The following is a 16758-nucleotide window of genomic DNA, read 5'->3' on the forward strand; positions in this document are numbered from 1 at the left end:
GAAAAGTCAGCATAATTTTTAGCCTCTTATTTCAGGTTTTGCTCTTCTTGGTGGGGGGCAATGAGCTGAAAGAAGGAGAATAAAGGAGAAAGCAAACATTAGCTAGGAAAAAAATATTGAGAAAAAGTTTAAAAATAAAAAAAGAGAGAGAGAGAGAGAGATACCCTTTGCTGCCGAAGTTTTCATAAATAGGATAACTGGGCATTTCATAGCACCTTACTTCTGAGGACTTCAAAGTGTTTTAACAAACAGTAATGAAGTCTGGAAGTGCTGTCTATAGCAGTCACCTCCTATTTCACAGTTGGAAAGGCAGACACAAAGCCGGGAACCAGCTTCCTCACCTCCCTGCCAAGGTCACTAACTTAGCAGCAGCTCAGGACGCGGCACCCCTGCCCCTAAGGGCACTGGTCACAAAAATCAACTTCAGCATTTGAAAATACCCCAAATTCTTCAGTATAAAGAKTTACCTCAATCCCTTTGATAGACTTTTTAAGGAGACTATTGTGTAACACTGCATTTATCCTGTCACTCAAAATATCAACAGGTTGCTACACGGCCACCTGTAAAATTCTGCAAGGCAATGAAAAGCTCAAGGAATGATTTTTCTGCCTTGTTTACACATAGTAGATAGGCACACAGGGTGATTACACGGTTCCCATAGTTTAAATTCTTTCCTACTTTAAAGTAAATCCTTTCAGTACCAGTGTATTTATCATTCTTTCTTCTTGCCTGTGACAAGGCTGTAACAACTTCTCAGTAATTACCTTCAAAAAAGGTCGATTCTGGGCTCAAAATTGGCAGAAAAATTACAGAAGGATGGCATTACATGCAATGAAATAGAACGTCCTGAGATAAACAAAGCAATATTATTTTACAACCAAAGAGAAACCTTCATGGGCTTTCACTGTGAATTTCTGAAGGCTTGTAGATTTCTGAGGGTAGTACTGATTGGTAAAACTCTTGATAAGTTGACTCCCAGTTACTACTACATGAAAATATACAGTATTCATTTCTTACAAAAAACAATCAAACATCATAGCATTTAAAACATTTTACATATAAACTGTATCCAATGGCATACATCTTAAAATATATCTCTTCTTATTAGTAAAATAACATAATTGTACACTAAAATGGGCTTTTTAATATTAAAACAATATACAATTATTTAGAGAAGTGACATTTTTCAACTAACTTGTGCTGAATATGCATTCTGAATATTTCTCTACTGGTTTGACATGAGCCAAGAGATATATATAATAGCAAGAATCTTTAAAGCATTCTGCTAAGTTGCTTTAGCTACATATTTGTAGCTTTCCACACGTGAAATTCAGTGCAAAGCATCTCAGAATAAAAAGTGAGATCATCATGGTGAAAAATTCATCATTTTACCAGAAAAATTCATCATTTTACCAGTATCCATCTAGATTTAAGCCCTGTGGGTATTCTGGAGAGAAACACAGATAAAATACACCAGTATTCTGTAGTTGTCTAATGCCCTTACTCATCAGAATTTTATCCAGTAAGTAGCTAATTATAATTAATTTTAAAAAAATGCATCAGTTCTTCCTGATTTGTAGCTTCACTCTAATAATCCTAGCATTATATTTTACACAAATGACTATTCTTTATACATTAGACACCTTACAAAAATAAAAATTAAAAAAAAGAAAAAGGAAGGAAGGGGGTGGGGAGTACCTGCTTGTAGAGCCAGCCACGTCTGACAACAGGTGCATTAGGATTCCTCTTTATTGAGTTTGATCTCTTTCCAAAATTATGAACCTTCTTTGAAGATCGAGATGTCTAAGTTAAATAGAACAAGTTAAAGAAAYGTCAATATCTGTTAACTTTAGAAAAATCATAATGTATTTTCTTTTCTTTATGCTATTTTCCTTATGAGCGCCTCTCTGGAGGTTTGCAGAATATGAAACACATTCTTTTTTTAGATAAATAATTATTATGATGGTTCTGCTGACTTCAGTATTTCTTTTTCCCTCTGTAGGAAATACAAAGACAACTCCCAAGACAAGCACTTAAAAAGTTTTCTTCTTTGGCAAGAAGAAAAAATAAATACCTATCTGATCTTCTCATAAAGCAGGTAGAAATTTTAGCAAACTGTAAAGAGAGAATTAAAACTAATAGAGTTAATATTAATAATAGAAAAAAAATCATTTGGGCAAGAAAATTCTATTGTTTTCTGCTTGCATCAAAGCCCTTACAAATGTGCTCAGATTTCCACAAGGTGCAATTCTAAGACTTCTCACTAGGTCTCCCACCTTTCGTAACATATACCATAATTTTTTTTTATTCTCTTTCTTCTCAAGATCCTTTCCCTCTATGATCTTTTGATTAGTTTGAATATTGATTATTTTACCTGCTTGCTCTAGAACTTACTTTGAAGCCTTTTGCCCTGTAACTTCAGTGCTTTTTTGTGCCACACCTTTCACATTGTTATAGCTATGCAAATGATCCTAGATGGTTAAGAAGAGAAAGAGGATAAATAACCKATCTTGGATTTCATTCCTCTTCCACATCAGAAATTAAAAGAAATGGGAAGAGGCATAAAGAAAGCTACAGTAATTTGCTATTCACACTTCAATCTTTTCAGTTCACATTTAGAAAGCTTGTTCTGTGATTAAAGTAGCTAAACATTTATTTTTGTTTTAAATTCTGTAAGAATTTAGGCCAAGCAGTGTGGCAATTTCCATAATGCACACGTAAAGTTTGCCGAAGTAAGTTTTTCAAGCTGCGTTCTTGGCCCTGCTCCAAATCCACCACTTTAATTTAGACTATATAACCCAGTGCTTCAGCTTCCCCTCCCTACCACTAAGGCATTTAACTAATGATAAGGTTATGCAGAGTTCCTAAAAGAGATCCTCAGATAGGAAGGCTAAACAAGTATGTTCCCTATCAGTTTTTGTAGCAAATTACAGTGTGGGGTTTCTCTGTTGAAATTCTTTCTCAGCGTTCACCACAGCCCTGAGCTGTTTTACACATGCTTCAGAGAGAACTTCATAGTTAATTAAAAATTCTAAATTGACAACTGAATTCAAAATGATGGGYAGCTTTTGCCAATAATACCACTCCATTCACTGAAGAATACAAAATTGCTTAGYTTAAAAAGAATGATCTTACAAAAACTTCCATGGTATCATAGATTTAAAACAGATGTGTATAAAGCAAAACATGGTTGTTTTGTATTTCTTTTTTAAAGAACAGGTGGGGATATAAAATAATAGGGTGTTTTTAAATTACCTTGAGATACAGAAATTTGACTGTCCTCAGTTTGGAAAATGAAACAGAGTTAGTAATTGAAAAAAATAATTCAAAATTAAAGTTCAAACTTTTAGCATTTTTATCTGCAAAATTCTACCATTGCAGAACGGATGAAGGTTTGTAAGATGCCAAGATAAATTAACAGAATTGATAGCTCTGTAGCAACAGTCCAAAATCTGTATGGCTCAAATTATGAAGCTGTAAAAAAGATTAACTGATAACAATGCAGAGCACATAAGATTAACTCTATATCCCATTCAGTTAACTTTCATGGCCACAATACCGGCACATAGCACAAGAGCTGCTTCAAGACATGGATGAGCAATTTATAGAACTCATACCTGCACTATTATTTGGTATTAAAAGTTCAAAAACTTTTCAGGAGTGTTCCAGATTTCCTGTGCTTGTAGAACAGTTAACGTATTAGGGATGCTTCTGAAAACACAAACCACCTTAGTACTACCAGTATCAAGTCTCCTAACAAATTCAGGTCMTTTAAATAGACTTCCCTTCAGCAGGTCTGATAACAAACCAGATTGTCTCCAATTTCACTGAGCTCAGGAAGGGTTAATTATACATCTTATCAATGGTGAATACAAACTTCCATTAATTGAATAGAGCATCACAAGTGTTTTCTAATTTTAGTTATTACACAGAACACTCTAGATGACTCATGCCATTATTTTACCACACACTGCTTAAAAAGAGTATCTGTTCTCAAGCAGTTCAGAGCCTCAGGACAGAAGTATTTTAGGATACTGGATTATCAGAGGAATATATATAACTAATTAACACTCCTCAAACTTGTAAAATCATATCCTCCTCTTTACCTCGTCTCATTATGCCCAGGATCCCCTGGCCATCTCATGCTCCCTCACATGCATATATCTAACATATCTCAAACTGGGGAAACAGGAAAGAAGGAAAGAAGGAAAAAATGAAGGGGTTCAAATACTTTTCACTGTACAGCACTAAAAATATAGCTCACAGGACATATCGCTCAGATCTGGCTTCTGAAGAAGGCAAAGAAAGGCACATCTGGTACCATCTGACTCTTGCTCTTGAGGAATAGTCACACCTGCCGTGATGCCTCTGAAGGCTGAACCTATGGGACCCAATACAGTTCAAGCACTGAGAAAGCGAATAAAAAATCCAGACATTGATATCCACACTTTCCCCTACCTGGAGAAAACCAACGCTAGCAGGGTTCTGAACTCTGAGCAACAGATCAGTCAGCACCTGGGGCTGCACACTCAATTACTCTGTAAGCTGCTCTCTGCCTAGCTGGTAGGTGACACAGAATTTACCAAAATTTCTTCCTCAGTTTCAGAACTACTAAATTTATCTATCAAATGGACTTCAATTAACTCAAAAATAGATTAACACAAAACTTATTTTTTCCGTATTTCAAAAACAAGGATTGAGAATCTAACTGATAAACAAATAGGAAATTCTCCGCATATGAAGTCAAACAAAAAGGGAATTAATTTTTTTTCCATATTCGACTTATGTTTAAAAATGTGTTTCTAGTCTTTAAGGCTTAGGTGATCTTCCAAACCACAAACCACCATGATGCTGCCTTCTTGATYTTATAGGCAATTTCTACACTTTCCACTATTGCAGTTCTTCATGAACTACGTACGTTTCTGTCTCATCATTTCAGCTTGCATTGGAATGGTCTCCCAATCATCCCCCCYGACCGTGCACTGGTTTGTATTGTACACCAAACTGGATTTCTCTGGAAAAAACTAAAATTGAAGATGCACAAGGAGCACTACTCAACTAGCCCTGCAGTTAAGCCACCAAAACACAAATAATACGGATAATCAGCCCTGAGTGCTAAAGTTTTTGCTCTACACATTTGACCCTGCATGCACACACACACATCCCCCTCCTTCCACCTCATGACTATTACTCTAAAACTTCTTATTCATCTGAAACCTGATGCAACACGCATGGCTATAACTAAACTAGCCATTTAAAGCTGGACTGGCTTGAGCATTCTATAAATACCTAGAAACAAAACGATGAATATTCATAAACAAATTGCCCTATGTCCTAGCTGCAAATGAGACACGAGGAGCTCTGCAGCAATTGTCTTAGGCTAATACTCCATTCCAGTTACTAAAAGAAAAYCATTAGTGTTGGTCTGCTGATGGTCAGGACAGTCATGAAGAACAGAGGAGAAGAGCTGTGGCAGGGTGGGCACTGGTTATATTGCTTATTTTATTCACACATTAAAAAGCTGATATCCTAAATGCAGTTCAGGACACACAACCACATTTGTCTAGATAAGGATTTTAAATACAAAATAAAAAGAACTGCAATTGCAAAAACTACTACTTCATTTTAAAAAGAAGGCTGGAAATACACATCTCTTGTAGCAATCACAAGCCTACACAAATCCTTCCTGCAGCCTGAAGTCTGTGCTAGTGACTCCCAATTTAGAAATATACTTCAGGCTAACAAGGAAGAAAGTAGCACTTAACAGAGCACTCTGACCAGAACTTTACTGTATTATTTGGCCAGCATCGTTTATATAGTGGGGAAGGAAGAGAAGACTTCTACCAAGGAGAGACTGGTTTTGCCTCACCTCATCTTTTGTATTAGTCTCTAGGCAGCAGCATTAGACAAGTATTTCTGGCACAAAGGAAAAAGTGCCTCCCTATTCTAGATCAATTAGCATAAATTAAAGTGAGAACATATTTCCACATTCTTCAACTGCCTGAAAATTTAGCTGTACTACAAGAATTTTTATCTCAATTCCTCATTATTTTCTAATGTTAGATGTGTTCATGACTTTCCTCTGCAAACAGAACCACCTAAAAAGATAGCTGTGGCTAATACATGGAGCATTCTTCTGTTCCATAATTTACTTTCCTCATCAGTATCTTACTTCTTTTCTTGTGCTGCTGTACACAGAACTTCCACATATTATATTCAAATTTTGACATGATAGCTCAAGAATTTCAGGTTTACTGTCAGAGAGATGAACAACAAAAGCAMAGAAGAAAATTAGTTGTGGCATCCAGGTAAAACCCGCAGGTGATTTCTAAACAGTTATCTTTTAACTTATCTTATTCAACCCGCTAGCCTTGAAGAGCTACTAAAAAAAAAGGCTGACTAATATTAGCTGTGGTTTGGTTCTACTTTGCAAATATTCATCTCCTGAAAACAAAACAATTAAAATGATGTAACAGCAATTCAGACAAGTTTACATTTGAAACTGATGAACAATAATTGCACATACAGTCACATTAATCTCATTAATATTTTAATTGTATTTAGTAACTGGAATAAGGGTTAGGAGAGATGAGAAGAAGCATGAAAGTCTGTGTTTCTTTAAAATAAAATTACAATAATTACCCTGTAGCAATCTCAATTTCCTTCTAAAATACTACGAAACAAACATGCTAAAGGGCATTCTTTTAACTGCTCATTTGAAAGAGGAGTATGAAAATGTATTTGAAAAACATGTGTTCCCACACTGGAATTCACTTCCTCCATTTAACCTGAAAGTGCTTCCTAGTCAGTTCTGTTATAACTCATTTTCTATATAACTCTTACTACAATCAATGTCATCACTACAACTCCACGAAAAAGACTGATTTTTTTTGAGTTTTTTTTTGTTGTTGTTGTTGTTGTTGTTCGTTTCTGCTTTTAAACTGGCTTCCCTGACAGTTACGGACTTAGCCATGACTTTACTGAACTTGAGACTATTTGGTTACTACTGACAGTTCACCTGTGACTTTCTTTTCCAGCAACATTGATAGATTAATGCACTCCTTCAAAGCTAGGAAATTCTTCTCAAAATAATGGTTTTCAAATGTAGGTCGAGGATTCTGCCTGGCTAAGGAGATATTTGTAACAAAAAAGAACTTTCAAAAACACACTTAATGCAGCCTTTTCTATATGCAAACTCACAGTGTTTCTTTTCTATAACATGCAAAATGAATTATTTCTWTCCAAGCTTTCTAAAACTAAGGAATCTGCAGGCATGCCAAACTATATTTTCTCTTCCAGACTGGATTATCTGCCACACTTTTCCACATTAACGTTTTCAATGCTTAGCAAAACTATAYATATTTGGGKTTTTTTTTCTTTTAAATGTTACCTGCCAAGTAGAAGACATTACTAGGCTCTTATCTCTAATCACTTTCAACTTGGTGTTCTATTTTTTGCAAAAGACTGCTTGACTTATAATGACGAAACTTAAGTAAAATCCTTAATTATGCAGTAAGCGCACTTTTCTTTTATGAAGGCTCTCAAAAAATGAAAAATGCACACAATAGTCTCACTGGCTTAGTTCAATAATCTTAAAGTACATAGTATTGAATCCATCATGTGGATAGATGTCTGGAGATTTACTTTAACCTTTCCAGAAGTTGRATAAAGGGAAAAACTGGGACAGAATGAAGCTAGGGCAACCTATGAATGAAATCCAGGACTTCTACTTCCATCCCAATACCTGCGAGTCATGATGCATGCACTTGAATTCCTACCACGTGGTCAACACTCAACTCTCTTGTAACCACTTAGAAACAATTACAATTTTCTGAGTTTTACTTGAAAAAAATCTAGTCAACTGTTTGTACTTCTAGTAATTGYCACAACGATGCTTACCCAGATGTCTGAGCAGTCGCTCAAAATTGTGCTATTTCACACTAATTTGATTGGAAAGGTTAGACACCATAAACAATTTAAGTAGGTGCAAGTCACAAGATCCACCACCTCTGACAAAAATTGCAGCTTCAGTGATAATTTGTTTCRGACACCTGAGTTTCCAAATTAAACATGAAAAGAGTAAAATGCCCTAAGACAGATATATGCTTTGTTTCTCTTTTCACATGGAGTACCAATAACAAAGTTTCTCTGTGAATAGCACACTAGTACCTTTTGAAATAATTGAGTATTTTTACTTTTAATTTAATTTGGACACAAAGACTTACTCTGCCCACAGGGCTCATGGGATGAGCAGCATAATCTGATGTCAAATTATAGTTAGTTGCTTCACATATCATGCTTAYTGGTCGCTCCTTCTTTTCTTCAGATGTCATAGCTGCAGCAGTCCTGAAAATAGAATATGTAATAGCACTAGAACATGCTGTGTGTTCAAACTGCTATTAAAAAGCATTCCTAGATGTTGCCTAATAGGAACTGTGTCCTACTTTTCCTATTTTTAAAGCAATTCACATTTCATTGTAAAGGTACTTGCACTGTGTTTTAAAAAAGCCATTAAATTACATAGCAAAGGAAAACTTAAATTTATCACAGATGAATTCTCTATTATTGTAAGGGGCTGGTGGGAGAGAAAAAGACAGCTATGAGCATGAGGTAGAAAGGGGAGGAAATGATCTTCAAAGACCCCATTTGGCTTTGACCCACTTGCATGAAAGCACTCATGTTTGTTCCATTTCTCATATTCCGAGTCTCTCAGTCTTGAATAGTCTCACTCTATTTACAGCGTTGCACTAATGGTGAGCAACAGGACACCCAATACCTGGCCACACATAATATCTTGGGGTCAGGTATGACTACGATGCACACTTTCTCGTAATGCTTAAATTTTCAGGAAAGACTCTGTTGTATATGCTACAAAATTAATGCAAAGGCAGCAAAACAACTCATTACTCAGCTATTCAGAAAGTGTCTAGATTGGCCAAGAAGGTAAACAAATGAGAAGAGACTACTAGGCAAAATAAGGTAAATTAAATASACTTGATGCTCCCTATATGATTCAAAAATAGATTCCTTGTTGTTAACTTACTGGATTATTAAAAAAAACCCATAGGCTGTTTGCCAAAACTAGAGCTGAATAACTCAAGTGACAAATGGAAATCCACACAATTATMCCCAATGTAGTTCTATTGTAATCAATCTGGGCTATGGTTTTTACCTTAAAAAATAGTATTAAGTATTACTTTCATATAATTAAAAAAAACTCCTTGTATATGCTTGGGAAAAATAAAATTTTGCAATTAGAAATCACTGAAGCATACTACCTTATTAACACACTTTAATATACATGAATTTTATAGCCTTAAACAGATGTCACTTACTGTTCATTCACAACAAAAATACAGTTGTCCTGGGAGGGCTGTCCTGTTACTGGATGTTTGCAGGTTACTTTTCGTTCATTATGACTGTGGAAGAGAAATAAGAARCTTATATAGACACTAGATATTTAACTTTTCAACTCCAAAAATTCAGTACATCAAGTATGTAAGTCCAATGAAAGTAACTGCAAATATTTCACGATGGCATGTAACTGCCTGTTTCTTTTCAAAACCTATGCGCATGCATGCACACACACAGACACACACACACACACACACACTCATAAAAAGAATGATTTAAAGAATCAGAGAGCTGTCACAAATACCCTGGAGCTGGATGCAGAACATTTGCACTGTGTTGGTTAATGCTTCTGACTTTAAGCACTAGAGAAGAATGTTACTAGCTCATATATAGATAGGATCACTGGCAATTAACTCCAGCAGAGTCTTTATACGTTCTTAAATGGGATTTCAGCTAACCAGGGAAAGTTAAACATAAACAAGACATTAACTGTTCTGTAGGGGTAGAATAACAACACATTAAAAGCAATTTTCTTCTAGCGCAGAGTTTGACACTGCTCACTTAGAAATTTCAGAGGGTACGGATAAAGTGACTGAAGTGGCGCGTGGTGTCCAACCTCCAACGTTTCGACTGCAGCGCGTCAGCCACCCATCGCAACCAGCCAGGGAAGGGAAGAAGAGGAGTCGCCCTTGCTGCCAGGACGCGTCCGTCAGCTGGCAGCTGTATCGCGTTCCTCACGCACACGGGGGCTGCCGGGTCCCGGCTCGCACGCGAGCTGCGGTCGCGCTAAGAGCGCAGCGGGGCCAGCCAGCGCCGAGCTGCCGACTGTCACGCAGGCGAGACCGCGCTCCCACGAGGAGCAAACGGTGGCTGAACGGCAATAACCCCCCACCCCCCGAGAGCGATCAGGCCCCAAAATTTAGCGAGAAGGCAGCAAAGGTGTACTGCCAAAAGTTAAGGCTGCTTCAGTGATTGGAAAGCATTCAAGCAGAAGTCACCCTGAGAAAGGGCAATGAGCTCATACCACACCACTGTGTCATCCCGGTTATTTCCAAACTACTTCATAACTCACCTCTCTCATGCTTCTAATGCTTCAAATAACGTACACAATCAAGAGAGTATTTTGGTATAATACAAAACACTCTGCAATATCTGAAATATTATAAACCATAAAGAAACAATAATCCCTTTTGATAGTATTTACATCTGCAAAATAATCTACTTATCCAAAATACACGATAACAATTTTTTCCACGTATGCAAGRTATCTTCTAGAACGCAATGCTCTCTTTATCACAATTTCAACCTTGCAAAATATTCTTGGACAGAGAACAAACACGGAGGGAAAAAACAATCTGCTTCAGTTGCAAGGTACCAGAGGAGGTGCAGAAGAGCAGCTCTGAGTGCCATCTTCTCCCTAACAGCCACCTCTTCACTGCCCCGTGGACTCTTTTTTAGCTTTTAGACAATAAAGCACAGCTCAGCTTGCAAACGTTACACTTCCTGCCCCTCCTGCTTCCCCAAACACCTTCGATTCAACACGGCGAGCTTCACATCCTGCTGGTTTCTTGGAAATTCCTTTGGGTCACGATCACTTGGCAATTCTAGAGCAAGACTAATCATACGCTCCCTCTGCGCAAAAGCCGAATGCAACATTTCGGCTACRYTCRTGGACGACGGGCGTTTGGATCAATYTGCACAAACCTCAACCGTCAGATCATAAAGGTAACGGATGGATGTTATGGAGCTTAACTAATGAGCTAACAAACTCCGGTATTTTATCTTCTCACTAGATTCAGAAGAGCTGTAAGTTTAGCTTCCAAACAAGCTTCTGTTATAAACGTGCATCCATTCAAAGAGGGGCCCAGCGAGAGACCCCTTGAGCACACATGCGCCAGGCTCCTACAGTGCCATTCAAGTGAAAATGGCCCAGGTTGCAGAGAACTAAAATTAAAAGGATTCYTGATAAAACGCCCATTTTTTTGTGATCCCTCTTTTTACTAATTACCAAAACCTTCCTTTTCATTCTCCCAAACATTTCAGAAATTCTCACACCAAGTTAAAGATGAAATAGAAATTAAAAAAAAGAAACTTAAAAAAAAAATAAAAATAATAGGAAATGCCCCAGCAGTGTGCAACTCTCCCCCAACGTTGCAGACTTGTCTGTGTTAAGCCTTGACAGCTCGCTATCAGCTGACATCCAGAAACATAAAAATAAGCCATCGGGACTGTTGCTCAAAGACCATTGATACTCAGAGCTGCGAGAGAGGCGGCACAGCCTGTGTTCTGGGCAAGCACAACTGGTGCATGTTGGCAYGGGAGCAGGCAACAGTCAGAGGTCCTAAAGGGAGGTCATACAAAGCCAGAAGGGAAAACGCAAAGTAGGAGGAAAAAAGGGAGAGAAAGAGGAACGCAATGACACAAACTGACGTAAGAATATTTTGATTCAATCTAAAGTCACGTACACAGACAGTATTCCAAAAATACTGAAATATTTTGGGGCAAAATGCCGTTTTCCTTACTACTAARTCTAATGTCAAGATGTATAGAGGTGTAGCTGACATTTTATCTAATCTGATAAAAAATGCAAAAAACAACAACAGGGACACGAAATTCGGTGGGCCGTAAAATATTTTTTCTAGTATTATGATATTTTTATAGTCACTTCATACTAAAAATAGAAAGATAAAAAAAAATCTTTTTCTCTTGCGCTTTGATGCAAACAGGGTCTTTTGAGTGACCACTGAAAATTCAACTTGTACTAAAAAGTGTGACTGCTGTAAGCACATTTAACTAGATAGATTTTAAATACTTCCATTAAAAACTTTACCATTACTCATCCAAAATACTGCATTTTTGATGTTAATTTAGCTTGTATTTTGACAAGACTCCTCCAAATACTGTATAAGATGTAGAGTATCTTGATAATTATTTTCACAACCTGCCTACACAACAGTAGGTGAAGGCATTTATTTTGAACTTAATCTTGCAGACTAGGACTAACTTCATTAAGAGCTACCACTCGATATTCACAACCTTCGTGACATTCAATTCAGACAGTCACTCAATTATCCACAAAATTTCGTTCTGGGTCCCCATATACGCTTAACATTTTAGATAGCACTTTTTAACAATACATACCATTATTACATCTCGGTGGAAATAAAGCAAAAYCTTTTTGCTTAATATCAGAGAATTTTAGTTTTACATAATCTCCAGGCTATAATTCAGACTTCCAATTCCGCATAKTTGTGTCTGTACTTTTACTAGGTTGTAACAACTGAGTAATTTTGATACAAGCAGCTGGAAGCCAGTGTATTAATTTACTTGCTTACGCAGAGATACAGCCTCCAAGACACACGAAAATAATACTGCTCTTCCTTCTCTCTCCGAAAGGTTCTCGATAACACCAGAGCAACCAGAGTAGCTATATACATACACTGCTGGGCTTATACCAAAGGAAATAACTGACTCTTACTGTTTTAGCATCCTTACTTAGGTTGTATTAATGGTATGTTAAATTCTAGAGCCAAAAAGGGGGAAAAACTGCCTGTGTGTTTTATTTATATTCATGAGTGTACTCTGCAGACTCAGTATGTGGCATGAACTACTACTCATTAATATTTGCCCCTGGGAGGTGTTGAGTTCCAAAAGTCAGCGCAACTGGCTAAAATGACATTACAAATACGCATTTYAATAGAAAATAAATCATAGTGCTTGTATGTATCAAGATAATATCCAGTTCTTAATCCCAGTAGTGGTCCTGAACAGTGACCTAATACAAAAGAAATAAAAACAAAGCAAAAAACCCCACCACACCAAAATAGCTCAGGGCCACTTTCCATCTTCAGCTATCTCAGTACAACACAACTGATACCAATTTATCAGGACACTTYGACCTCCTTCTCACGATTTTTTAAATTTTTCTTCCCAATCCACTCCCGTGGACATTTCAAGCCTTGGCAGCAGTTAGTAAAGAAACCCACTTAGCTCAGCTTTGGCACACAGACAAGCCCTCTGAATACAAGGAATCATCTTTGTTAGGTTAGAAGTTCACAACAACCTTGAATTTGACTCAGGTTGTTTGCTCTATCTACTCTCTTTTTCATCCCTCTAGACACTCCTGCTCTCTTTAAATGACAGTACTATTTTATCTATTCTCATTAATGCCAGAAACATTCAAAAAACCTTTTTGGAGTTTCAATCTACTCAGTAAATGCAGTACAAGGACTAGTAAAAAAATAAATAAATAAACCGAAAATACACACATAACCTCTCCCTCTAAACTTTCAAATAGGTAATTCAGACAGCATCATCCAATATTTTAGTAGTAACACACTACATAAATCCAGGGGTTGTACTTCCCAACAAAAGCCCTACAAAATYAAAAGAAATGAGTCAGTATGACCAGAACCCCCTTTCAAAGCCAGGGTAGTGTAGCTATATAGGGCAAGAAGGGAGAAAAGCAGTGATGAGGTAAAGCACCCAAAACGTTCTGCACATCATTCCACCTATTTCCACATATCCTCAGCAGCATTAGAGCATCAAAAAGGCCACACTACTGCTATCGCACAAACCTTGTGGGCCAAGGACTCTTGGTACAACATTTTTTTCCTCCTACTCTGGCACTTCAACTTTGAATTAGTAAGTAAGGTACACAAGACATTAATGGCAGAGCAACTTGATAAGATGCATGCAACCGAGGAACAAACATAATTGAGTTTAATATTAGAACAGTACATATCCCTGTCTTTCCACTACAGCCTTCCAAGATGTATATACCCATCCTTCTACATTGGWCAACAGCTTGTAGATACTCAGTTTTCAGATATTGGGGGGTTTTGTTGTTGTTTTTCTTTGTTTTTTAGTTTTACCTTGCATTTAACAAGATTGCAAAATTGCAAGATGACCCCGAAAAAGCTGTGTGCCAATACTCTGTTCTGATCAAAACTGCTACGAAACCAACAGATTCAAAATTCTGTCCAGTTTTGCCATTTTGAAATTGCTATAATCTTCAACTACACTAGGATATTTTGGATTGAGAACCAACTCAGATACTGGTAGTTGAAATGGAACAGAAAATGTACAGTCATACAGCAGGATGGCTGTATGACCACATACAGGATGGCCACAATTGAAAACGAAGAGTTAGATGCTTCTTCCTCTGGAAAAGAGAAGTCCACTGAGAAGTGGCAGGAAACTAGGGTGGGGACATTTGGTTTGGGGTCTCTCCGTTGAAACATTTGGTTAAATTCTCTGTCCTCAGGGGAAAAAGAAGGGGAAGGGAAAGGGAAACCCACACAGAGCTGGGTCAGAACTGTCACAAAGACACATCTGGCTTTCTCCCAGTGAAATTAAAACTAGATGCCACTTCAAAGCTTCCCTCATGCTCTTTCTTTGCATACTCTATTTATATACTATAAATGCTGAGGCCTTCTCTTCTGCGCATTCTCAGGGTGACCATCAAAGCAAAGGCTGAGCTCTGCTTCACTGAAAGAATACGAACAAAATCACAAAACAGGACACCACTTTCAACAAACTTTCATACCTCTAATTTAGAAACAATGTTCCTTTTGACAGCCGAACACTGAGGGACATATTTCAGAAAAATGGTATGCCAAATAGCCATGGGTTAGAATAAATGTTAGGAGGCAGAAAAAATTCACAGTCTGACAATCTGATGTTTATTAGGCAAGCAGACAATCACTATAAATCTCCAACTTACTCAGAAGTACATGAAGATACTTTACATGAAAAGTGAATTTATRTATTTCTTGTATATGCTTCATTGAAAAATATAAATAAAAATTACTAGTAAAGATAAAGATGCTGGGCAAAAATTTCAAAAGGAATTTGTCCTTTTTATACATATGCTAAAGTTTTGCACAGATGTTTAAAGATGAGATGAAAATGGAGAGAAACATAGGACAAGTCTAGCCCAGCTTTATTCAACTTCTTTGAAGTGTTTCATTTCTGAACTAGGAGAAAAAAAAACATCAGCAATTTTTACCTTACGTATTTGCTTTCTAATACAAGAACGCCTTGTTCCTAATCGAAATAAATGCAGTAACTTAGAGTTATCTAATAAAAAGTTGCCTGGATTTGGAAAAAATGTAAGTAAATGTAGTCTTTACACRGCTTTTAGCAAGGATGTGGTCTGTGGTTGTACAAATGCTTCTATTTTACTAAAATTGTAATGCCATATTTTAGAATAAATAGCACACGCAAGCACTTTTCAGTCAGTCCCAGCATACCCAACAATTATGAGCCTTTTTTTGATTAAGCTTTTTAAACAACAACTTTGGAAATCACACTGCTTAGCTTCACTGGAAAACATAGGCATATGGTAACTCCTAACATCGAGGAGTCTGAACAAAAGAGGGTGTAAAAGAGGCAGTAGGCTTAAAAGCACACGAAGAGCTGACAGACCTGTATAACATCACACAAGCTGCTAAAAACAAAGCACTGAGAATTCCTCATGTACCCAAGCACACATTAGGTACACAMAAAACGACTCATTTTCTTGGCAGACAACGGAACACCTAACCCACGGCTGCTGCCATTTTGCTCTGAGTTTATTTTTCCAGGCAAAGGGTCAATTCTCTTGATTTTTTTCTAAGCCGTCCTTAGTTGAAAGCACGGCTGTTACAAGTCACGGGAGTCCTTGTTGCTGCTRCAATGAAAAAGCACCGGGACATCTCTGCACAACCGACAGTACTCCAGCTTTTCAGTTATTATTTATTTCTCAAAAGGTTGAGCACTACTGGCCTGAAATTGTAAGCCTTTCCTTCAATGGGATCCTTCAGATTTACATTCCAATGAAAATATGAAGTGACAAATCAAACCTTTCGTCACCTAACTGGATGCAATTAATACGCTCTCACAAACTACTTCCAACAGTGATGTTCCAACATCAAACAGTTCCCTTCCTTGTGCATATTACGTAATTAAGCACAAATATTAAAAAGCCCTCTCAAAATGCTAAGATGGATATTGTATAAAAACAGCGTATGCTGTCTTACAGATTGAGAAGCTTTTAATACGAAATTGTTCTTTCTTACCAAGCAGTACACTTTCCGAGAATAAAGTCATCACGGTTCTCAGTTTTCCCTAAACTTTGTGAGAGGGTCACTTTCATCTGCAGATAACATTTTTGGGAATCTGTAAGAAACTCAGACTCAGCCTAGGCAACAAAAAGCCATGCACCTTTAAAGAGAAGGGTGGTAATTTGTGACATGTGCCACATGCCAAAGTTTGTGACATTTTCCTACAAACAGTTTAAACCCTAGGCACGGGGTCCAATATTGTAGGTTGGTAACAGCACTGCAGATGAAGAAARTTTTCAAATAGGTAGGCATACTTCATAATAGAAGTGATTACTATGTTGTTTGCTATTTGAAATAG

General features: G+C 37.3%; 1 protein-coding gene across 13 annotated transcripts in view; it reads right to left on the reverse strand.

Annotated features, from left to right (window-relative positions):
- Positions 1–16758, reverse strand: part of PLEKHA5 (pleckstrin homology domain containing A5) — a 172855-nt gene that overhangs the window by 63750 nt on the left and 92347 nt on the right. For all 13 annotated transcript variants that reach the window (XM_085324065.1, XM_085324064.1, XM_085324058.1 and 10 more), the window contains exons 2-4: positions 9336–9419; positions 8226–8346; positions 1699–1803 (exon numbers count right to left, since the gene is read on the reverse strand). In XM_085324065.1, coding sequence (XP_085180191.1) covers positions 1699–1803; positions 8226–8333 — 213 coding nt within the window. In that variant the 5' untranslated portion in view covers positions 8334–8346; positions 9336–9419. The remainder of the gene's footprint in view (positions 1–1698; positions 1804–8225; positions 8347–9335; positions 9420–16758) is intronic.

The sequence above is a fragment of the Rhea americana genome, unplaced genomic scaffold (genome assembly GCF_003343005.1).
Source record: "Rhea americana isolate MKP2758 unplaced genomic scaffold, rheAme1 scaffold_9, whole genome shotgun sequence".
Lineage (NCBI taxonomy): Eukaryota > Metazoa > Chordata > Aves > Rheiformes > Rheidae > Rhea > Rhea americana.